Source organism: Anolis carolinensis, chromosome X (genome assembly GCF_035594765.1).
Source record: "Anolis carolinensis isolate JA03-04 chromosome X, rAnoCar3.1.pri, whole genome shotgun sequence".
Classification (NCBI taxonomy): Eukaryota; Metazoa; Chordata; class Lepidosauria; order Squamata; family Dactyloidae; genus Anolis; species Anolis carolinensis.
The window spans coordinates 5386348-5411011 of NC_085847.1; the positions used below are offsets into that span (position 1 = coordinate 5386348).

At 43.2% G+C, this 24664-nt stretch overlaps 2 protein-coding genes across 7 annotated transcripts; one reads left to right on the forward strand and one right to left on the reverse strand.

Moving 5' to 3' along the window:
- Positions 1 to 4467: 4467 nt before the first annotated feature.
- On the reverse strand, positions 4468 to 24619 carry LOC134292876 (protein CUSTOS-like). 2 transcript variants are annotated; one of them, XR_009999986.1, is made up of 6 exons: positions 24429 to 24619; positions 24119 to 24209; positions 23904 to 23977; positions 23163 to 23262; positions 9367 to 9602; positions 4468 to 6374 (listed from the first exon to the last, which is right to left on the reverse strand). XR_009999986.1 is itself a non-coding variant. In XM_062958366.1 (5 exons), the coding sequence occupies exons 1-5, from the start codon at positions 24580 to 24582 to the stop codon at positions 22390 to 22392; spliced, it is 612 nt and encodes a 203-aa protein (XP_062814436.1). In that variant the 5' UTR covers positions 24583 to 24604; the 3' UTR covers positions 22359 to 22389. The 2 variants fall into 2 exon arrangements, 1 of the variants encoding a protein (XP_062814436.1); XM_062958366.1 differs by lacking the exons at positions 4468 to 6374; positions 9367 to 9602 and adding an exon at positions 22359 to 22582 and having other exon boundaries at positions 24429 to 24604.
- Positions 14672 to 22393, forward strand: LOC134292874 (hepatocyte nuclear factor 1-alpha-like). 5 transcript variants are annotated; one of them, XM_062958357.1, is made up of 10 exons: positions 14672 to 15076; positions 16360 to 16559; positions 16646 to 16838; positions 17904 to 18124; positions 18202 to 18428; positions 19524 to 19707; positions 21553 to 21702; positions 21913 to 22001; positions 22093 to 22186; positions 22273 to 22393. In XM_062958357.1, exons 1-10 carry the CDS (start codon positions 14811 to 14813, stop codon positions 22350 to 22352), a joined length of 1704 nt encoding a protein of 567 aa, XP_062814427.1. In that variant the 5' UTR covers positions 14672 to 14810; the 3' UTR covers positions 22353 to 22393. The 5 variants fall into 5 exon arrangements, with proteins under 5 accessions (XP_062814427.1, XP_062814428.1, XP_062814429.1 ...); XM_062958358.1 differs by having other exon boundaries at positions 18205 to 18428; XM_062958360.1 differs by having other exon boundaries at positions 14676 to 14804.
- Positions 24620 to 24664: the final 45 nt, after the last annotated feature.

Genomic DNA, 24664 nt, shown 5'->3' on the forward strand with positions numbered 1-24664 from the left:
GGTGGGATTCGCATGGCTCTCTGCATCCGTCCGGACTCCATTTCCCATCATCCTCTATCAGTCCAGATCCGTCACTGGTGGGATTCGCATGGCTCTCTGCATCCGTCCGGACTCCAACTCCCATCATCCTCTATCAGTCCAGATCCGTCACTGGTGGGATTCGCCTGGCTCTCTGCATCCGTCCGGACTCCATTTCCCATCATCCTGGATCAGTCCGGATCCGTCACTGGTGGGATTCGCATGGCTCTCTGCATCCGTCCGGACTCCAACTCCCATCATCCTCTATCAGTCCAGATCCGTCACTGGTGGGATTCGCCTGGCTCTCTGCATCCGTCCGGACTCCATTTCCCATCATCCTGGATCAGTCCGGATCCGTCACTGGTGGGATTCGCATGGCTCTCTGCATCCGTCCGGACTCCAACTCCCATCATCCTCTATCAGTCCAGATCCGTCACTGGTGGGATTCGCATGGCTCTCTGCATCCGTCCGGACTCCAACTCCCATCATCCTCTATCAGTCCGGATCCGTCACTGGTGGGATTCGCATGGCTCTCTGCATCCGTCCGGACTCCATTTCCCATCATCCTGGATCAGTCCGGATCCGTCACTGGTGGGATTCGCATGGCTCTCTGCATCCGTCCGGACTCCATTTCCCATCATCCTGGATCAGTCCGGATCCGTCACTGGTGGGATTCGCATGGCTCTCTGCATCCGTCCGGACTCCATTTCCCATCATCCTGGATCAGTCCGGATCCGTCACTGGTGGGATTCGCATGGCTCTCTGCATCCGTCCGGACTCCATTTCCCATCATCCTGGATCAGTCCGGATCCGTCACTGGTGGGATTCGCATGGCTCTCTGCATCCGTCCGGACTCCAACTCCCGTCATCCTCTATCAGTCCAGATCCGTCACTGGTGGGATTCGCATGGCTCTCTGCATCCGTCCGGACTCCATTTCCCATCTTCCTGGATCAGTCCGGATCCGTCACTGGTGGGATTCGCCTGGCTCTCTGCATCCGTCCGGACTCCATTTCCCATCATCCTGGATCAGTCCGGATCCGTCACTGGTGGGATTCGCCTGGCTCTCTGCATCCGTCCGGACTCCATTTCCCATCATCCTGGATCAGTCCGGATCCGTCACTGGTGGGATTCGCATGGCTCTCTGCATCCGTCCGGACTCCATTTCCCATCATCCTCTATCAGTCCGGATCCGTCACTGGTGGGATTCGCATGGCTCTCTGCATCCGTCCGGACTCCATTTCCCATCATCCTGGATCAGTCCGGATCCGTCACTGGTGGGATTCGCATGGCTCTCTGCATCCGTCCGGACTCCATTTCCCATCATCCTGGATCAGTCCAGATCCGTCACTGGTGGGATTCGCATGGCTCTCTGCATCCGTCCGGACTCCATTTCCCATCATCCTGGATCAGTCCGGATCCGTCACTGGTGGGATTCGCATGGCTCTCTGCATCCGTCCGGACTCCAACTCCCATCATCCTCTATCAGTCCAGATCCGTCACTGGTGGGATTCGCCTGGCTCTCTGCATCCGTCCGGACTCCATTTCCCATCTTCCTGGATCAGTCCGGATCCGTCACTGGTGGGATTCGCCTGGCTCTCTGCATCCGTCCGGACTCCATTTCCCATCATCCTCTATCAGTCCAGATCCGTCACTGGTGGGATTCGCATGGCTCTCTGCATCCGTCCGGACTCCAACTCCCATCATCCTGGATCAGTCCGGATCCGTCACTGGTGGGATTCGCCTGGCTCTCTGCATCCGTCCGGACTCCATTTCCCATCATCCTGGATCAGTCCGGATCCGTCACTGGTGGGATTCGCCTGGCTCTCTGCATCCGTCCGGACTCCATTTCCCATCATCCTGGATCAGTCCGGATCCGTCACTGGTGGGATTCGCCTGGCTCTCTGCATCCGTCCGGACTCCATTTCCCATCATCCTCTATCAGTCCAGATCCGTCACTGGTGGGATTCGCATGGCTCTCTGCATCCGTCCGGACTCCATTTCCCATCATCCTGGATCAGTCCGGATCCGTCCAGAACCCGGACAGTATGTTAAGTCGGGCCGTCACGGGTCACGTGTACCACGTTTGGTCCCGATGCCTGACACCGTGTGGGACCCTCCGTGGAACAAACATACTCCGGAGAACAAGACTCCCTATGAGGAGCGGTGGGAAGAGGGTGGCTGGATGGCCATCTGTCGGGAGGGCTCTGGAGGCGATTTTCCTGTGATCGCCTTTCCTTGCGCTTGGACTTTAAGGGGAAAGGCTTGGCGCCCTCTGCTGGCCGATGCCTCACAATGACACAAAAGCCTTTTAGAATATTTTCATGATTATTTTTCTGATTATTTTTCCTGAATAATTTTGCCATTATTTTTCTGAATATTTTCATGATTATTTTTGTGAATATGTTTGCCATTATTTTTCTGAATATTTCGTGATTATTTTCTGTGCCATTATTTTTCTGAATATCTTTGTGATTATTTTTTGGGAATATTTTCGCAATTATTTTTCTGAATATTTTCATGATTATTTTTGTGAATATGTTTGTCATTATTTTTCTGAATATTTCCGTGATTATTTTTTGTGAATATTTTGGCCATTATTTTTCTGAATATTTCGGCCATTATTTTTTGTGAATATTTCGGCCATTATTTTTTGTGAATATTTTGGCCATTATTTTTTGTGAATATTTTGGCCATTATTTTTTGTGAATATTTTGGCCATTATTTTTTGTGAATATTTCGGCCATTATTTTTGTGAATATTTCGGCCATTATTTTTTGTGAATATTTTGGCCATTATTTTTTGGGAATATTTTGGCCATTATTTTTTGGGAATATTTTGGCCATTATTTTTTGTGAATATTTTGGCCATTATTTTTTGGGAATATTTTGGCCATTATTTTTTGTGAATATTTCGGCCATTATTTTTTGTGAATATTTCGGCCATTATTTTTTGTGAATATTTTGGCCATTATTTTTTGTGAATATTTCTGCCATTATTTTTGTGAATATTTTGGCCATTATTTTTTGTGAATATTTTGGCCATTATTTTTTGTGAATATTTTGGCCATTATTTTTTGTGAATATTTTTGCCATTATTTTTTGTGAATATTTCGGCCATTATTTTTTGTGAATATTTTGGCCATTATTTTTTGTGAATATTTTTGCCATTATTTTTGTGAATATTTTGGCCATTATTTTTTGTGAATATTTCGGCCATTATTTTTTTGAATATTTCTGCCATTATTTTTGTGAATATTTTGGCCATTATTTTTTGTGAATATTTTTGCCATTATTTTTTGTGAATATTTCGGCCATTATTTTTTGTGAATATTTTGGCCATTATTTTTTGTGAATATTTCGGCCATTATTTTTTGTGAATATTTCGGCCATTATTTTTTGTGAATATTTTGGCCATTATTTTTTGTGAATATTTCTGCCATTATTTTTGTGAATATTTTGGCCATTATTTTTTGTGAATATTTTGGCCATTATTTTTTGTGAATATTTTGGCCATTATTTTTTGTGAATATTTTTGCCATTATTTTTTGTGAATATTTCGGCCATTATTTTTTGTGAATATTTTGGCCATTATTTTTTGTGAATATTTTGGCCATTATTTTTTGTGAATATTTCTGCCATTATTTTTGTGAATATTTTGGCCATTATTTTTTGTGAATATTTTGGCCATTATTTTTTGTGAATATTTTGGCCATTATTTTTTGTGAATATTTTTGCCATTATTTTTTGTGAATATTTCGGCCATTATTTTTTGTGAATATTTTGGCCATTATTTTTTGTGAATATTTTTGCCATTATTTTTGTGAATATTTTGGCCATTATTTTTTGTGAATATTTCGGCCATTATTTTTTTGAATATTTCTGCCATTATTTTTGTGAATATTTTGGCCATTATTTTTTGTGAATATTTTTGCCATTATTTTTTGTGAATATTTTGGCCATTATTTTTTGTGAATATTTTTGCCATTATTTTTGTGAATATTTTGGCCATTATTTTTTGTGAATATTTCGGCCATTATTTTTTTTGAATATTTTGGCCATTATTTTTTGGGAATATTTTTGCCATTATTTTTCTGATTATTTTCACGATTATTCTTGTGAATATTTTTGCAATTGTTTTTCTGAATAATTGCAAAATTATTCACAAAAATAATCATGAAAATATTCAGAAAAACAATGACAAAATATTAACAAAAATAATTGAATATATAATATAAAATATTTAGGAAAATAATCACAATTTTTTTTGCTGAAAATATTTGTGAAAAATAATGATGAAAATTACTTTTCTGAATATTTTTTTCATTTTTTTGAATATTTTCTGCAAATATTTTTCTGAATCTTTTATATTATATATTAGATTATATGAAATATATAATAATAATAATAATAATAATAATAAAAAATCACTATTTTTTGAGAAATATTTAATTCATAAAATAACAATATATACATATATTTTTGGTAGAAAGTATAAAAATATATACAAGCAACAATATCGATCTATCTCTCTCTATATATATAGTCACAAAAATACAGTATTATTATTATTGTTATTATTGCTTAATATACACCAGGAAATTACAATAAATACATTATCATTATTATTATTTTTAATATACACTAAAACAATAAATACAATAATTCGAGTCTATTTTCCCAAAATTAAATAATTAATAATCATTATTTTCCAGAGCTGACCGGCAGCAAGAATAATAGAATAAAATAGAAATAATAACAATTATTATTATTATAATTATAATAAAATAGAAACAATATAAAATAACACCAACCCTGCGAGGTAGATATACATATGAACAATCATACTGGATTGGGATACAATGCAATACAGTGCAATGCTAGACTATATTGCTGAGACAAGTTTTTCTAAATAAATAAATATTATATTTTATTATAAAATCATATGATATTAGGCAAGCAATTATTATTATTATTATTATGATATAAATATTCTATAATATTTATAATATAATATTAATATATAAAAAGGCAATATAATACATACATATATTTATAAAATAATACAATATATTATAATATACTAAAATGTAATGTAATATAGTACAGTACAATATATAATAGATTACAGTACAATATATATATAGATTATATTATATTATACTAGCTTTGCCCGGCCACGCGTTGCTGTAGCTGATGGGAATCCTTTGTTGGCCAGGTGGAATAGCAGTGAATAGCCTTGCAGTCTCAAAGCCTGGCTGTTTTCTGGAATAGCTGGAGCTGTTTGTTGTATGAACGTAGAGGCATGGATGAGGGGTTGTGCTGCCAAGTTGAGTGTTTCTGGGATTTGTGGTTTTGTTGTTTTGTCCTCAGCCGAAACTTCACTACCCTTTTATATATAGAGATCTATCTATATATAAAAGAGTGATGGCATCACGGCGACGCACAAAACAACAAAACTACAGGCCCCCCAACCTCGAAATTTGACAACACAACCCATCACCCACGCCTCTAGGTTGATACAACAAAAAGAAAAGAAAAATAAAGTCCTAATTAGAGAGAGAGAGGAATAATTGCTTTTATCCAATGGCTGCCAGTTAGAAGGCTAAGCTCCTCCAACTTGGTCTCCTAGCAACCCAAAAAAATAATAAAAAACACTAAAAAATTAATACAATAAAATACTATAATAACAGAAAATAACTAAAAATAATACAATATAATAAATAAAATATATCTTACAATAAAATTAATTTAAAAAAATGCAAATAACGTCAAATAACCAATACCACCACCACTTTGCCACAGCAACGCGTGGCCGGGCGCAGCTAGTACTATCATATTGTATTATGTTATCATGCTATGATATTATATTATGCGTGACGCTTGTGGCTCCGCCCGGGTGTGCACCTCCCCAGGGCCCGGGCCGCGCGCCCCACGAGCAGGGCGTAGGCCTGGAGGGCCTGGCAGCCCCGGCGCTTCTTCTCGAAGGCGTCCGTCCCGGGCGCGGGTCCGAAGCGGGGCGGGTGGCGGGTGCGAGGGCAGGGGAAGCAGCGCAGGTTGGAGGCCAGGCCGCGGGTGACGGAGCGGGCCCCGCGCAGGCGCAGCAGGAGGGCGGCCTGGCCGGTGGCGTTGTGGGCGGAGGCGGGGCCGGCGGGGCCCCCGAAGTCCTGCTCCTGGTCCAGGGCGATGCGCTGCAGGGCGGCCTCGAAGAAGGAGAAGGCGCCCGAGAGCGAGCACAGCAGCGCCGGGGAGGGCGGGCGGAGGGGCGGGCGGAGCCGCGGGAAGGAAGGGCCGGGCGCACAGAGGGAGCGGTGCGCTTCAGCGTTGCTCGGCCAGAAGGGGAAGCCCTGGCGCTCCAGCTGCACAAGGATCGAGGAGGAGAACAACAGGTCACCATACCGGCATCTCTATATATAAAAGGGTTGCGACGTTCCGGCCGAGGACAAAACAACAAAACCACGCGTCCCAGAAACACTAAACTTGGCAGCACAACCCCTCATCCACGCCTCTACGTTCATACAACAAAAAGAAAAGAAAAATAAAGTCCTAATTAGAGGGAGAGGAATGATTGTTTTTATCCAGTTGCTGCCAGTTAGAAGGCTAAGCTCCACCCACTTCAAGGCTATACAGGGCTATTCAACCCGGCCAACCAAGATTTCCCCTAGATAGAAAACTCCCAAGCTCTGAAACCACAAGGCTACTCCATCCCATTGAACCTGGCCTAGCAAGGATGCCGTATGTAGAAAGCGGCCAGGCTTTTAAGCTGCAAGACTATTCAGTGCAGTTCAAGCTGGCCAAACAAGGATTCCCCTACTGAGGAAGTAGCCAGGTTTCAAAGCTGCTCTTGGAGTGAGGGTGCTACTCCGGCTACTCCAGAAAACGGCCAGGCTTTGCGACTGGAAGGCTATTCACTGCTATTCCACCTGGCCAACAAAGGATTCCCATAAGCCACAGCAACGCGTGGCCGGGCAAAGCTAGTCTATATATATAAAAGGGTAGCGACGTTTCGGCCGAGGACAAAACAACAAAACCACGCGTCCCAGAAACACTAAATTTGACAACACAACCCATCATCCATGCTTCTAGGTTGATATAACAAAAAGAAAAGAAAAATAAAGTCCTAATTAGAGGGAGAGGAATGATTGTTTTTATCCAATTGCTGCCAGTTAGAAGGCTAAGCTCCGCCCACTTGGTCTCCTAGCAACCCACTCAGCCCAGGGGGCAGGCAGAGTTAGGCCTCACTTAGGCCTCTTCCACACTGCCTATGAAATGCAGATAATCTGATTTTAACTGGATTATATGGCAGTGTAGACTCAAGGCCCTTCCACACAGCTATATAACCCATTTAGAATCTTAGATTTAATATTATATTATATTATATTATTTATATATATTATATTATTATATTTACTATTTTATTATAATAATATTATTAATTAAATATTACTATATATTGCTATATTATATTATTTATTATTATTATTTATTATATATTTTATATATTATTATATTATCAATTAATTATTATTATATATTGCTATATTATATTATATTATACATTTTTAAATATATTATATTATTATATTTACTATTTTATTATTATTATATTATTAATTAAATATTATTATACCTTGCTATATTATATTATTAAATATTATAATATATTATATATTTTATATATTATTATATTTACTATTTTATTATTATTATATTATTAATTAATTATTATTATATATTGCTATATTATATTATATTATACATTTTTAAATATATTATATTATTATATTTACTATTTTATTTTTAAATATTATTATTTATTGTTATATTATATTTTAGTTACTATATTATTATATTATTAATTACATATTATATATTGCTATATTATATTATTTATTTAATAATATAATATAATATAATATTAAATATTACATTATAATATAACATAGCAATATATAATATATAAAATATTTAATAATAATAATAAAATAGTAAATATAATATAGCAATAAATAATATTCAATAATATAAAATAATATAGTAACTAAAATATAATATAATAAATAATATTTAATAATAATAATATAGTAACTAAAATATAATATAGCAATATATAATAATATATAATATAATAATAAAATAGTAAATATAATAATATAATACATCAATAAATAATAATATTCAATAATATAAAATAATATAGTAACTAAAATATAATATAACAATAAATAATAATATATAATATAATAATAAAATAGTAAATATAATAATATAATACATCAATAAATAATAATATTCAATAATAATATAATAAGTGACAAATTTTATATATTATTATATACTGCTATATTATACTACATCATCATATTCAATATTTTATTTTATTATTATATATTATATATTGCTATATTATAATATATAATAATAAAATAAAATACTGAATATGATGATGTAGTATAATATAGCAGTATATAATAATATATAAAATATATAATAATAGTAATTATAATAAAATAAAATAAGACATGATAATATATAATTATATTACTTTAATAATATAATTATATATTTATTATTTTTATATTATTATATATTATAATATTATTATATGTATTGTTATACATTATTATGTTATTATAATAATACACATAATAATAAATAAATCATAGTAATAATAAAATATAATAATAATAATAATAATAATAATAATAATAAAATACAAACATTTTAAAAATCACATAAATACTCATGAAAATATTCACAAAAAATAAAATATTCATGAAAAATGATCAGGAAAATATTCACAAAAATTATTAAAAAAAATCAGGAAAAATAATCATGAAAATATTCACAAAAAATAAAATATTCATGAAAAATGATTAGGAAAATATTCACAAAAATTATAAAAAATTCAGGAAAAATAATCAGGAAAGTATTCACAAAAAATAAAATATTCATGAAAAATGATCAGGAAAATATTCACAAAAATTATTAAAAAATTCAGGAAAAATAATCATGAAAATATTCACAAAAAATAAAATATTCATGAAAAATGATCAGGAAAATATTCACAAAAATTATTAAAAAATTCAGGAAAAATAATCAGGAAAATATTCACAAAAAATAAAATATTCATGAAAAATGATCAGGAAAATATTCACAAAAATTATTAAAAAATTCAGGAAAAATAATCATGAAAATATTCACAAAAAATAAAATATTCATGAAAAATGATCAGGAAAATATTCACAAAAATTATAAAAAAATTCAGGAAAAATAATCATGAAAATATTCACAAAAATGATAAAATATACGAATAATGTGGATAATGATCTCTGGACTTTGTGCACGTACATAGTTGTGGAGGAGGCCCTGCGCGGAGAGGCGTAGCTGCTGGACCTGGCACTGGACCTGCGGGTAGAGTGTCCCTGCGCAGCCGGGCCCGGCCTCCGACCCCTTGACCGGCAGCTGAGCCTCTGCCTTGACCGGTCCGCCCAAGACCTCATTGACGCCCTTGACTTCGATGCTTCTGCGCAAAGGAAGGGACGAGAGGACGAGGAGGAGGAGGAGGAGGCCGAGGAAGGACGACCCTGGACAAATAATAATAATAATAATAAATAATAATAATATAATAATAATAAATAAATAAAATAGAAGAAAATAATAAAATAAAATACTGGAATAATAATAAATAATAATATAATAATAATAAATAATAAATAAATAAAATAGAAGAAAATAATAAAATAAAATACTGGAATAATAATAATAAATAATAATATAATAATAATAAATAATAAATAAATAAAATAGAACAAAATAATAAAATAAAATACTGGAATAATAATAAATAATAATATAATAATAATAAATAAATAAAATAGAACAAAATAATAAAATAAAATACTGGAATAATAATAAATAATAATAATAATAAATAATAATAAATAAATAAAATAGAACAAAATAATAAAATAAAATACTGGAATAATAATAATAAATAATAATATAATAATAATAAATAATAAATAAATAAAATAGAAGAAAATAATAAAATAAAATACTGGAATAATAATAAATAATAATATAATAATAATAAATAATAAATAAATAAAATAGAACAAAATAATAAAATAAAATACTGGAATAATAAATAATAATAATAATAATAATAATAATAATAATAATAATAATAATAAATAAAATAGAACAAAATAATAAAATAAAATACTGGAATAATAATAAATAATAATAATAATAAATAATAATAAATAAATAAAATAGAACAAAATAATAAAATAAAATACTGGAATAATAATAAATAATAATATAATAATAATAAATAATAAATAAATAAAATAGAACAAAATAATAAAATAAAATACTGGAATAATAATAAATAATAATAAATAATAAATAAATAAAATAGAACAAAATAATAAAATAAAATACTGGAATAATAATAAATAATAATATAATAATAATAAATAATAAATAAATAAAATAGAACAAAATAATAAAATAAAATACTGGAATAATAATAAATAATAATATAATAATAAGTTAAAATACTTGAATAATTAATAACAATATTGAACAAATGATCATAATAAATTCAATAAATGAAAATGAATAATACAGAATAACAGAATAATAAAATGAAAAAAATAATATAATAATAATAAATATTAGAACAAAATATTAAAATAAAATACTGGAGTAATAATGAATAATAACATAATATTAATAAATTAAAATGAATAAAATATTAGAACAAAATATTAAAATAAAATACTGGAGTAAATAAATAATACCATGATATTAATAAATTAAAATGAATAAAATATTAGAAGAAAATAATAAAATAAAATACTTGAATAATCAATAAAAATATTGAACAAATGATCATAATAAATTCAATAAATGAAAATGAATAATACAAATATTAGGATAAAATAATAAAATATTAGAATTAGAAATGCGGGATAAATATAATAATAATAATAATAATAATAATAATAATAATAATAATAATAAATGAAGACCTCCTGCCATGGAGTCTTTCCTGTTCTTGGGCTGAAGGCGAAAAGCAGAAGGAGAAGAAGAAGAAAAAGGAGAAAAAGGAGAAGAAGAAGAAGGAAAAAAAGGAAAAAAAGGAAACTTGGCCGTCCCATGACTTTGACTCAAAGGGAAGGAAAGAAGGACAGCCTCCAGGGCAGAGAACAAGTATTTATTATTATTATTATTATTATTATTATTATTATTATTATTATTATTATATATTGTCACTTTATTATTATATAACATGACATAATTATATATCATTATATATTATATTATAATGCATTATATTATTTTATATTATATATTACATTACGTCACATCGTCATAAAACATTATTATTATTATTATATATCCTGTATTATTATAATATCCATATATTAATATGTTACATTACGTTTTTGTATTACATTATATTATTATATATGATACTAGCTGTGCCCGGCCACGCGTTGCTGTGGCAAAGTGGTGGTGGTATCGGTTGAAACTTGTTGTGGAATTTTTATTTGTATTTTTTTAAATTAATTTTATCGTCAGTTATCTTTTTTATGTATTATATTTTATTATTTTGTCGTATTATTTTTAGTCATTTTGTTATAGTATTTTATTGTATTAATTATTTTAGTGTTTTTCATAATTTTTTATTGTCTTATTTGTATTTATTTTTTTATCATTATTTTATTAACACTGGGCTGAGTGGGTTGCTAGGAGACCAAGTGGGCGGAGCTTAGCCTTCTCACTGGCAGCAATTGGATAAAAACAATTATTCCTCTCCCTCTAATTAGGAATTTATTTTTCTTTTCTTTTTGTTGTATCAACCTAGAGGCATGGATGAGGGGTTGTGATGTCAATTTTCGAGGTTGTGGGGTGTTTACTTTTGTTGTTTTGTCCGCTGCCGTGATGCCATCACTCTTTTATATATATAGATTATATAATTTTTTTATATAATTATTACATTACCTTATTATTATTATTATTAGATGGGGATACTTTAGAAATGAAACGCTGGTGCCATCTAATTTTGTAATGAGTTTTGGAAACATCAATCGCTGGATAATCGTTCTGGATAATCCAGAAGCTTGGATAAGTGAGGCTTGGTTAAGTGAGACTCTATTGTACTTACTCTTATAAACCTGTGGCGCCTGAGAAAGGTAAAACCAATGCCGGAAAGGCAGAAAGATATGGCGTCGCAAATTAGTTAAGTTTGAGCTATTTATTTATTTACTTATAGTTCTTACTCTTATAAACCTGTGGCGCCTGAGAAAGGTAAAACCAATGCCGGAAAGTTTGGGCTATTTATTTATTTACTTATAGTTCTTACTCTTATAAACCTGTGGCGCCTGAGAAAGGTAAAACCAATGCCGGAAAGTTTAGGCTATTTATTTATTTACTTATAGTTCTTACTCTTATAAACCTGTGGCGCCTGAGAAAGGTAAAACCAATGCCGGAAAGTTTGGGCTATTTATTTATTTACTTATAGTTCTTACTCTTATAAACCTGTGGCGCCTGAGAAAGGTAAAACCAATGCCGGAAAGTTTAGGCTATTTATTTATTTACTTATAGTTCTTACTCTTATAAACCTGTGACGCCTGAGAAAGGTAAAACCAATGCCGGAAAGTTTAGGCTATTTATTTATTTACTTATAGTTCTTACTCTTATAAACCTGTGACGCCTGAGAAAGGTAAAACCAATGCCGGAAAGTTTGGGCTATTTATTTATTTACTTATAGTTCTTACTCTTATAAACCTGTGGCGCCTGAGAAAGGTAAAACCAATGCCGGAAAGTTTAGGCTATTTATTTATTTACTTATAGTTCTTACTCTTATAAACCTGTGGCGCCTGAGAAAGGTAAAACCAATGACGGAAAGTTTGGGCTATTTATTTATTTACTTATAGTTCTTACTCTTATAAACCTGTGACGCCTGAGAAAGGTAAAACCAATGCCGGAAAGTTTAGGCTATTTATTTATTTACTTATAGTTCTTACTCTTATAAACCTGTGACGCCTGAGAAAGGTAAAACCAATGCCGGAAAGTTTGGGCTATTTATTTATTTACTTATAGTTCTTACTCTTATAAACCTGTGGCGCCTGAGAAAGGTAAAACCAATGCCGGAAAGTTTAGGCTATTTATTTATTTACTTATAGTTCTTACTCTTATAAACCTGTGACGCCTGAGAAAGGTAAAACCAATGCCGGAAAGTTTAGGCTATTTATTTATTTACTTATAGTTCTTACTCTTATAAACCTGTGGCGCCTGAGAAAGGTAAAACCAATGCCGGAAAGTTTAGGCTATTTATTTATTTACTTATAGTTCTTACTCTTATAAACCTGTGGCGCCTGAGAAAGGTAAAACCAATGCCGGAAAGTTTAGGCTATTTATTTATTTACTTATAGTTCTTACTCTTATAAACCTGTGGCGCCTGAGAAAGGTAAAACCAATGCCGGAAAGTTTGGGCTATTTATTTATTTACTTATAGTTCTTACTCTTATAAACCTGTGACGCCTGAGAAAGGTAAAACCAATGCCGGAAAGTTTAGGCTATTTATTTATTTACTTATAGTTCTTACTCTTATAAACCTGTGACGCCTGAGAAAGGTAAAACCAATGCCGGAAAGTTTAGGCTATTTATTTATTTACTTATAGTTCTTACTCTTATAAACCTGTGGCGCCTGAGAAAGGTAAAACCAATGCCGGAAAGTTTAGGCTATTTATTTATTTACTTATAGTTCTTACTCTTATAAACCTGTGGCGCCTGAGAAAGGTAAAACCAATGCCGGAAAGTTTGGGCTATTTATTTATTTACTTATAGTTCTTACTCTTATAAACCTGTGGCGCCTGAGAAAGGTAAAACCAATGCCGGAAAGTTTAGGCTATTTATTTATTTACTTATAGTTCTTACTCTTATAAACCTGTGGCGCCTGAGAAAGGTAAAACCAATGCCGGAAAGTTTGGGCTATTTATTTATTTACTTATAGTTCTTACTCTTATAAACCTGTGGCGCCTGAGAAAGGTAAAACCAATGCCGGAAAGTTTAGGCTATTTATTTATTTACTTATAGTTCTTACTCTTATAAACCTGTGGCGCCTGAGAAAGGTAAAACCAATGCCGGAAAGTTTAGGCTATTTATTTATTTACTTATAGTTCTTACTCTTATAAACCTGTGGCGCCTGAGAAAGGTAAAACCAATGCCGGAAAGTTTGGGCTATTTATTTATTTACTTATAGTTCTTACTCTTATAAACCTGTGGCGCCTGAGAAAGGTAAAACCAATGCCGGAAAGTTTGGGCTATTTATTTATTTACTTATAGTTCTTACTCTTATAAACCTGTGGCGCCTGAGAAAGGTAAAACCAATGCCGGAAAGTTTGGGCTATTTATTTATTTACTTATAGTTCTTACTCTTATAAACCTGTGACGCCTGAGAAAGGTAAAACCAATGCCGGAAAGGCAGAAAGATAGGGCGTCGTAAATTAGTTAAGTTTGAGCTATTTATTTATTTCTCTCCTTCCTTCGTTCCTTCCTTTCCCTCCCTGTTTCTGTCTTTGCGCAACCAGCGCAGGCAGGGTCCAAAGTCCACGGGTTTTGCTGAGCGCGAGCAGAGTGCAGGCCAAGGCAAGGCCGGCCTAGCTCGCTCGCTCGCTCACTCCCGGGTAAACACCAGGTCCGGGACCCGGAGGAGGAGGAGGAGGAGGAGCAGAGCCAGTCCGCACCGGGACCCCAGTCCGCTGTGGTGGGTGAGGATGGTGTCCCGGCTGAGCCTCCTTCAGGGGGAGCTCCTGGGGGCGCTGCTGGGCTCCGGGGTCAGCAAGGACGCCCTGGTGGCCGCACTCCGGACGGGTCAAGGGGCGGACGAGGAGGAGGAGGAGGAGGAGGAGGAAGAGGAAGAGGAAGGGGAAGGAGAGGAGGAAGCCCACCGCCTGGAGGAGGCCCCGCTGAGGAGGGAGCTGGAGCGCCTGAGCCCACACCAGGCCGCCCAGCAGAAGGCCCTCGTGGACACCCTCCTCCAGTAAGCGCAGAAGGCCACCACACCCATGACCTATTATCATTATTATTATTTAGTATATTAAATTATTCTTGACATAGGATATTGCATCATTTTATTTCATATATATTATTATATTATTATTATTTAGAATATTAATATATTTTTATTTGTATCATTATTTAGTATAGTATTTTTATCTATTATTATATTTGTTATATGGCGTTGTTTTTATTTATATGATTGTTTAATATATTATTTTATATTTAGTATATTATTTGTATTTAATATATTTATTATTTCATATTACATTTAGTATATTTATTATTATTAATATTATTATTATGTATTATATTTGTTGTTTATATATTATTTAATAATCCAGCCTTAGTCTCATCCATGGGTCACCCAACTCCGTGGTCACCCATCTTGGTCCAGTCCATGGGCCACCCACCTCCAGGGTCCTCCATCCCTGGTCTCATCCAAGGGCCACCCACCTTCAGGGTCCTCCATCCCTGGTCTCATCCATGGGCCACCCACCTTCAGGGTCCTCCATACCTGGTCTCATCCATGGGCCACCCACCTTCAGGGTTCTCCATCCCTGGTCTCATCCAAGGGCCACCCACCTTCGGGGTCCTCCATACCTGGTCTCATCCATGGGCCACCCACCTTCAGGGTTCTCCATCCCTGGTCTCATCCATGGGCCACCCACCTCCAGGGTTCTCCATCCCTGGTCTCATCCATGGGCCACCCACCTTTGGGGTCCTCCATCCCTGGTCTCATCCAAGGGCCACCCACCTTCAGGGTCCTCCATCCCTGGTCTCATCCATGGGCCACCCACCTTCAGGGTCCTCCATACCTGGTCTCATCCATGGGCCACCCACCTTCAGGGTTCTCCATCCCTGGTCTCATCCAAGGGCCACCCACCTTCGGGGTCCTCCATCCCTGGTCTCATCCAAGGGCCACCCACCTTCAGGGTTCTCCATCCCTGGTCTCATCCATGGGCCACCCACCTCCAGGGTTCTCCATCCCTGGTCTCATCCATGGGCCACCCACCTTTGGGGTCCTCCATCCCTGGTCTCATCCCTGGTCTCATCCATGGGCCACCCACCTTCAGGGTCCTCCATCCCTGGTCTCATCCATGACATCATCCATGGGCCACCCACCTTAAGGGTTGTCTACCATCATCGGCCACCCACCTGTTGGGGTCACTCACCCTTGCTCTGGTCCGTGGTGAGTGGGGTCCATCCTCGGGGCCACCCGTCCTTCCCTCACGGGCCTGTTGTTTGTGTCCCCCCCCCACTCAGAGAGGACCCCTGGCGGGTGGCCAAGATGGTGAAGTCCTACCTGCAGCAGCACAACATCCCCCAGCGCGAGGTGGTGGACACCACGGGCCTCAACCAGTCCCACCTCTCGCAGCACCTCAACAAGGGCACCCCCATGAAGACCCAGAAGCGCGCCGCCCTCTACGCCTGGTACGTCCGCAAGCAGCAGGAGGTCGCCCAACGTGAGTACGGACACCCACCACGCCCCCCCCCGTGACGCCCTGAGGGACGGGTGGCCCTGACCGAGTGGCCCTTCCCTCCCCCCCAGAGTTCACTCACGCCGGCCAGGACCTGTCTGCGGAGGAGGAGTCCGTGGCGGGGGAGGATCTCCCGGCCAAGAAGGGGCGCAGGAACCGCTTCAAGTGGGGTCCCGCCTCCCAGCAGATCCTCTTCCAGGCCTACGAGAGGCAGAAGAACCCCAGCAAGGAGGAGAGGGAGGCCCTGGTCGACGAGTGCAACAGGTGAGTGGCCGGCGGGTGTCCGTCCGGCTCCAGAGGGGCCCGTCTTGGGGCCGTCCAGCCTCCTTCCAACCCTCGTGGTTGACGTCTTTTTGGGTTCGCCCACCTTCGGGGTCGACCAGTGGGACCGTCCAGCTCCAGGGTGGCCCACTTTCGGGAGCTTCCTCTCGGGGTCACCCACCTTTAGAGGTCCCCATCCTTAGAGCGGCCCACCCTCAGGGTCTCCCGTCTCGGGGTCATCCTCCTTTGGGTCCTCCACCTTCTTCCTTCACGTAGTCCATCCTTAGAGGTGTCCACCCTTGTGGTTCTCCATCTTTGGGGTCTTCCAGGGTCCTCCTTTGGGGTCTTCCTCCCCCAGGTTGTCCATGGTCAGAGTCCTCCACCCCTGGGCCGTCCATCTCTGGGATCTTCCACCTCCGGGGCCCTCCTTTGGGACCTTCTTCCTTCACGTAGTCCATCCTTAGAGGTGTCCACCCTTGTGGTTCTCCATCTTTGGGGTCTTCCAGGGTCCTCCTTTGGGGTCTTCCTCCCCCAGGTTGTCCATGGTCAGAGTCCTCCACCCCTGGGCCGTCCATCTCTGGGATCTTCCACCTCCGGGGCCCTCCTTTGGGACCTTCTTCCTTCACGTAGTCCATCCTTAGAGGTGTCCATCCTTGTGGTTCTCCATCTTTGGGGTCTTCCAGGGTCCTCCTTTGGGGTCTTCCTCCCCCGGGCTGTCCATGTTCAGAGTCCTCCACCCCTGGGGCCGCCCATCTCTGGGATCTTCCACCTCCTTTGGGACCTTCTTCCTTCACATAGTCCATCCTTAGAGTTGCCACCCTTGTGGTTCTCCATCTTTGGGGTCTTCCAGGGTCCTCCTTTGGGGTCTTCCTCCCCCGGGTTGTCCATGGTCAGAGTCCTCCACCCCTGGGGCCGCCCATCTCTGGGATCTTCCACCTCCTTTGGGACCTTCTTCCTTCACGTAGTCCATCCTTAGAGTTGCCACCCTTGTGGTTCTCCATCTGGGGGTCTTCCACCCCCGGGGCCTCCTTGGGGGCCTCCTGACCGACCCCTGCCCTTTCCCGGCAGAGCAGAGTGCCTCCAGCGAGGGGTCTCCCCGTCCCAGGCACAGGGGCTGGGCTCCAACCTGGTCACCGAGGTCCGCGTCTACAACTGGTTCGCCAACCGGAGGAAGGAGGAGGCCTTCCGGCACAAGCTGGCCCTGGACGGCTACGGGGGGCCTCCGGCGGGGGCCGCTCCCCACTTGGCCCCTGGCGACGGGGCCCCGCTCTCCCCCAGCAAAGTCCACGGTAAGCCCCGCCAACACCCCACCCCCCGCGATCCGTTTATGGGGACGGACCCACCGGACGGAGCCTTGTGTTTCCAGAACAACAACAAGAACAACAACATCAACAGAACGTCCCGTTCGCCGACCCGGGCCTGAGGTACCACCAGCAGCAGCCCGTCGCGGCCAGTGAGACCAGCGAGTCCTCGCCCTGCGACCCTCTCGGGGGGAACGTGGTCGCCGTGGCCGCCCACACTGCCCTCCACCAGGTCTCATCTCCCTCCGGCCTCTGCTCACCCGCCTCCGGGTCGGCCCCGGAGGTCAAGATGGTGAGTCGAGGAGATCCAACCACACGGACCCCCGGTGTTGACCCCGACCCAACTAGCTCTAACCCGAACCCAGGTCTCTGACCCAAATGAGTCGGGCCGTAGTTCTCACCCTAACCCAACCAACTCTAACCTGAAACCCAACCTCTGGGGTCACTCTCAGGTTCGTCCAACCTCTGGGGTCACTCTCAGGTTCGTCCAACCATTGGGGTCACTCCCAGGTTCGTCCAACCTTTGGGGTCACTCTCAGGTTCGTCCAACCTCTGGGGTCACTCCCAGGTTCGTCCAACCTTTGGGTCACTCTCAGGTTCGTCCAACCTTTGGGGTCACTCCCAGGTTCGTCCAACTTCTGGGGTCATTCTCAGGTTCGTCCAACCTCTGGGGTCACTCTCAGGTTCGTCCAACCTCTGGGGTCACTCCCAGGTTCGTCCAACCTCTGGGGTCACTCTCAGGTTCGTCCAACCTCTGGGGTCACTCCCAGGTTCGTCCAACCTCTGGGGTCACTCCCAGGTTCGTCCAACCTCTGGGGTCACTCCCAGGTTCGTCCAACCTCTGGGGTCACTCTCAGGTTCGTCCAACCTCTGGGGTCACTCTCAGGTTCGTCCAACCTCTGGGGTCACTCCCAGGTTCGTCCAACCTTTGGGTCACTCTCAGGTTCGTCCAACCTTTGGGGTCACTCCCAGGTTCGTCCAACTTCTGGGGTCATTCTCAGGTTCGTCCAACCTTTGGGGTCACTCTCAGGTTCGTCTAACCGTTGGGGTCACTCTCAGGTTCGTCCAACCTTTGGGGTCACTCCCAGGTTCGTCCAACTTCTGGGGTCACTCTCAGGTTCGTCCAACCTTTGGGGTCACTCCCAGGTTCGTCCAACCTCTGGGGTCACTCTCAGGTTCGTCCAACCTCTGGGGTCACTCTCAGGTTCGTCCAACCGTTGGGGTCACTCTCAGGTTCGTCCAACCTGGGGGGGGCTTCCACCTCTGGGGTCCATCGTTGGGGTCCTCCATCTCAAGAGTTGCCCACCCTCAGGGCCGTCCATCGTCAGGGTCTTCCGTCTCTAGAACCGGAGGGCCGCTCTGACCGTTGACCGTCCTTCTCCCGCAGATCCCGGTGCCCGGAGGCCCACTCCCGCCGGTGAGCACGCTGACCGCCCTGCACGGCCTGGAGCCCCGGGCGCTGAGCCCCCAGACCCAGAGCCTCATCATGGCCTCCCTCTCGGGGGTCATGGCCATCGGCGCCGGGGACCCCTCCTCCTTCGCCCACGCCGGGGGATCCACGCTCGTCATCGGTGAGTACGGACGGACGGACGGACTCCCCGTCTCCCGAAGGGACTCCAGAAAGGCCGTCCGCTAGGGAAGCAAGGTCAGGCGCAGAGCTGAGCCCGGAGGACCAGGTGGAGAGTGTAGTGAGCAGCGAGGTCGGAGATTTGCCTTCCGTCAACCAGGTCGCGCAACAGGTTTCCGGTCCTTCTCGGCTGTGGCGTTGGTGGAGAGGCGCACTTCCTGTCTCTCTAATGGCAATTTACGCGAGGAGGGGCCAACTTCCTGTCCTTCACGGGGAGGGGTCAACTTCCTCTCTCTCTATTGGTGACCTCTGTACAGAGGGCCCAATTTCCTGTCCTTCACAGGAGACCAACTTCTTGTCTCTGTAATGGTGACCTCTGCAGGGAGGGGCTGGCTTCCTGTCTCCCGAGGGAGGGGCCGGCTTCCTGTCTCGCCAGGGAGGGGCCGGCTTCCTGTCTTGCCAGGGAGGGGCTGGCTTCCTGTCTCCCGAGGGAGGGGCCGGCTTCCTGTCTCCCCAGGGAGGGGCCGGCTTCCTGTCTCGCCAGGGAGGGGCCGGCTTCCTGTCTCGCCAGGGAGGGGCCGGCTTCCTGTCTCCCCAGGGAGGGGCCGGCTTCCTGTCTCCCCAGGGAGGGGCCGGTTTCCTGTCTCCCCAGGGAGGGGCCGACTTCCTGTCTCGCCAGGGAGGGGCCGGCTTCCTGTCTTGCCAGGGAGGGGCTGGCTTCCTGTCTCCCGAGGGAGGGGCCGGCTTCCTGTCTCGGCAGGGAGGGGCCGGCTTCCTGTCTCGCCAGGGAGGGGCCGGCTTCCTGTCTCGCCAGGGAGGGGCTGGCTTCCTGTCTCCCGAGGGAGGGGCCGGCTTCCTGTCTCGCCAGGGAGGGGCCGGCTTCCTGTCTCGCCAGGGAGGGGCCGGCTTCCTGTCTTGCCAGGGAGGGGCTGGCTTCCTGTCTCCCGAGGGAGGGGCCGGCTTCCTGTCTCGCCAGGGAGGGGCCGGCTTCCTGTCTCGCCAGGGAGGGGCCGGCTTCCTGTCTCGCCAGGGAGGGGCTGGCTTCCTGTCTCCCGAGGGAGGGGCCGGCTTCCTGTCTCGCCAGGGAGGGGCCGGCTTCCTGTCTCGCCAGGGAGGGGCCGGCTTCCTGTCTTGCCAGGGAGGGGCTGGCTTCCTGTCTCCCGAGGGAGGGGCCGGCTTCCTGTCTCGCCAGGGAGGGGCCGGCTTCCTGTCTCGCCAGGGAGGGGCCGGCTTCCTGTCTCGCCAGGGAGGGGCCGACTTCCTGTCTCGCCAGGGAGGGGCTGGCTTCCTGTCTCCCGAGGGAGGGGCCGGCTTCCTGTCTCCCCAGGGAGGGGCCGACTTCCTGTCTCGCCAGGGAGGGGCCGGCTTCCTGTCTTGCCAGGGAGGGGCCAGCTTCCTGTCTCCCGAGGGAGGGGCCGGCTTCCTGTCTCGCCAGGGAGGGGCCGGCTTCCTGTCTCGCCAGGGAGGGGCCGGCTTCCTGTCTCGCCAGGGAGGGGCCGACTTCCTGTCTCGCCAGGGAGGGGCTGGCTTCCTGTCTCCCGAGGGAGGGGCCGGCTTCCTGTCTCCCCAGGGAGGGGCCGACTTCCTGTCTCGCCAGGGAGGGGCCGGCTTCCTGTCTCGCCAGGGAGGGGCCAGCTTCCTGTCTCGCTAGGGAGGGGCCGGCTTCCTGTCTCGCCAGGGAGGGGCCAGCTTCCTGTCTCGCTAGGGAGGGGCCGGCTTCCTGTCTCGCCAGGGAGGGGCCAGCTTCCTGTCTCGCTAGGGAGGGGCCAGCTTCCTGTCTCGCCAGGGAGGGGCCGACTTCCTGTCCTCCTGCCTTCCCTCCCTCCCTCCCTCCCTTCCTTCCGTCCAGGCCTGGCGTCCACTCAGGGCCCGAGCGTCCCAGCCGTCCTCAACAGCATGGGCAGCAGCCTGACCACTCTCCAGCCGGTCCAGTTCTCCCCGCAGCTCCACCCGTCCCCGTACCAGCAGCAGGTCCAGAGCCCCTTCGTGGCCTCTCACGGTCAGTGCGGGTCGCGACACGAGGGACTGGTCAAGGTGGGGGTCACGGGCCTCCCAATCGGCCAGGCGACCGGTCAAGCGGAGGGGTCGTGGGCCTCCTAACTGGGTGTCAAGCGGGAGAGTCATGGGCCTCCCACTCATCGTCCCCATCGGACGTTGGGCGACCGGTCAGTGCTCCGTCCTGACCTTCCGTGGCCGTTCCCCCTCCTAGCGCTCTACGGCCACAAACAGGAAGCGGCCCCGTTCGCCCAGGCCAGCTTCCTGCTGACCGACACGTCCGGCCTGACCCCGGCCAAACAGGTAGGGGGTGGACACAAGGCGGGCGGGCGGGCGGGAGGGAGGGAGGGAAGCCGTTCCGGGACGGACTCGACACTGTTTCCCCCGGACGCAGGTGTTCGCCCCCGACCTGGAGATCCTCCCCGCGAGCGGTCAAGCGCCCGGCGGCCCCGAGGCGGCCATTTCCCACCTGGGCTCCAGCCCTGCCGGTCAGTGGCCCTGACGTCCCGCCCCTGTGCCGCCCCCGGGTGGCCCTTCCCGCCGTGACGCGCCCTCCTCTCCCGTTCCCTCCCAGGGTCCTCGTCGACGTCCGGCGGCCTGACCCTGTACCCGGGCCCCCAGTCCGGAATCGAGACCTTCATCTCCTCCCAGTAACAACCATTAATAAACAAATGCCCAATTTATTTATACGTCAAGTCGGTCCGACTCCGTCTTGTTTCCCCCTCTTCCTCTTCCTCTTCTTCCGCAAAATGGCCGCCGGGGATCCGTCGGTCGTGGCGGAAGGCCCGCCCCCCGCTCCGCCCTGCTCTAGGCCACTCCCCTTCAAGATGTCCGCCGCCGTCATGGCCGCCTCCCGGCAACGGAGCCACTCCTCCCCCGAAGAGCTGGGAAAGGGGGCGGGAAGGTCAGAGTCAGGGCAAGATGGCCGCCCCCAAGGCATCAAATCCAAGATGGCCGCCCCAAAAAAATTCAAGATGGCCGCCCCAAGGCATGCATTCCAAGATGGCTGCCCCCGATGTAATAATTACAAGATGGATACCCCAAAGGCATTCATTCCAAGATGGCCGCCCCCAAGGCATCAAATCCAAGATGGCCGCCCCAAAAGAATTCAAGATGGCCGCCCCAAGGCATGCATTCCAAGATGGCTGCCCCCGATGTAATAATTACAAGATGGATACCCCAAAGGCATTCATTCCAAGATGGCCGCCCCCAAGGCATCAAATCCAAGATGGCCGCCCCAAAAAAATTCAAGATGGCCGCCCCAAGGCATGCATTCCAAGATGGCTGCCCCCGATGTAATAATTACAAGATGGATACCCCAAAGGCATTCATTCCAAGATGGCCGCCTCAAAACCGTTCATTTCCAAGATGGCCACCCCACCCAAGACCCTCAATTCATATAACAATAATAAAATATAAAATAATTAAATAACAATATCATAATAATAATACTGTAATTCTCACCTCGAGGAGGAGGAGCATCGCCTCTTCTTCCTCACCATGGAAGGCAAGGATTCGGGTTTTTCGGAATTTTCCGGAAGCGACGAGGAGAAGAGGCGGAACCCTGCGCAGGAAATGACATCACAATTTTTATATAAACATATATATATAATTTTATATATTACTTTATTATATTACTACATTATATATTTTATTATTGTAATGTATTTTAGATATATAATTTGTATATATTATAGTATATTATATATATAAAGAAAATACTATAATAATCTAATATGTTAATAATATATTATATTATTATACTGTACTTATATTATATTTATATTATTACAATATATTCCTATTACATTATATTACTATACAGTATATAATACTATTATTGTATTGTATGACTCTATGATATTATATCTTATATAATAAAATAATAATTTTGTATATTTTATAATACAATAACATAAAATTATATATGTAATATTATACAATACAATAGTATATAATACTATAATAATGCATTGTAATATAATAATATATTCATAATTATATTATATTATTGCATTACATTAAATTATTTTAGATTACAGTATTATACTGTATTACATAATATTTTATTATTATATTGTATACATTTTACATTATATATTATCTTATATTATATTGCGCTATAATTATATATTATTATATTATATTACTATATTATTATTTATCCTATATTATTATTATTATTATTATTGTATTAAGAAATACCGTCTCCGGGCGGCTCCGCCCCTTCCTGTTCCTTCTCTATGGTTCCTGGCGGACGATCCCAGAGCGTCACCGACCTGTGGAGGGAAATTATTCTAATTTATGCGCATACCAAATGAGCAGGGCGCTCCCTCTCTCTGTAGGGAAGCTGACCATAGAGACCCAACTGGGAGGACCCAGGAAATTCCTAGAGCGGCAGGAGCAGCCACGCCCCTTACCTGTCCAAGATGGCTGTCAGCTTCTTGGCCACGTGAGCCTTGAACCCGGCGCTCGTTTGCAGCTCATTTGCATATTCCTCATTAGGGCGGGCTTAAAAGAAAATAAAATTGAATCGTTTTTGTGGAAGTCACGTGATTCCTGAAGCCTTCAGAGGCCTTTCACCCCTTTAAACCCCTGTCAGGCCTTTAGACTACAACTCCCGAGAGCCTTTGCCATCCGCCGCGAGGGAAGAGGCTTCTGGGAGTTGGAGTCCGCTCAGACCGGAAGTAGGCCGCGTTCGAAGCCTACGGCCTTTCCCCGACGCCTTACCGATCGACGGCGACGGGACTCCGCGGGGAGGGACCCAGGCGGCCTCCCGGGCTCTCTGCAAGGCCTCCGCGTCGTCTTCGTCGCTGCTGCCGCCGCTGCTTCCATTACCGGCGCCATTCTTCTTCCCGGCCGCTGCCATTTTTAGGAAGGCCATTTTTAGAAGCGCGCATGCGCCAACTTGAGGCGATTTCGGTTTGTTTTCCCCTGCAAAGCGGTGTGCGCATGCGTGGAAGCGA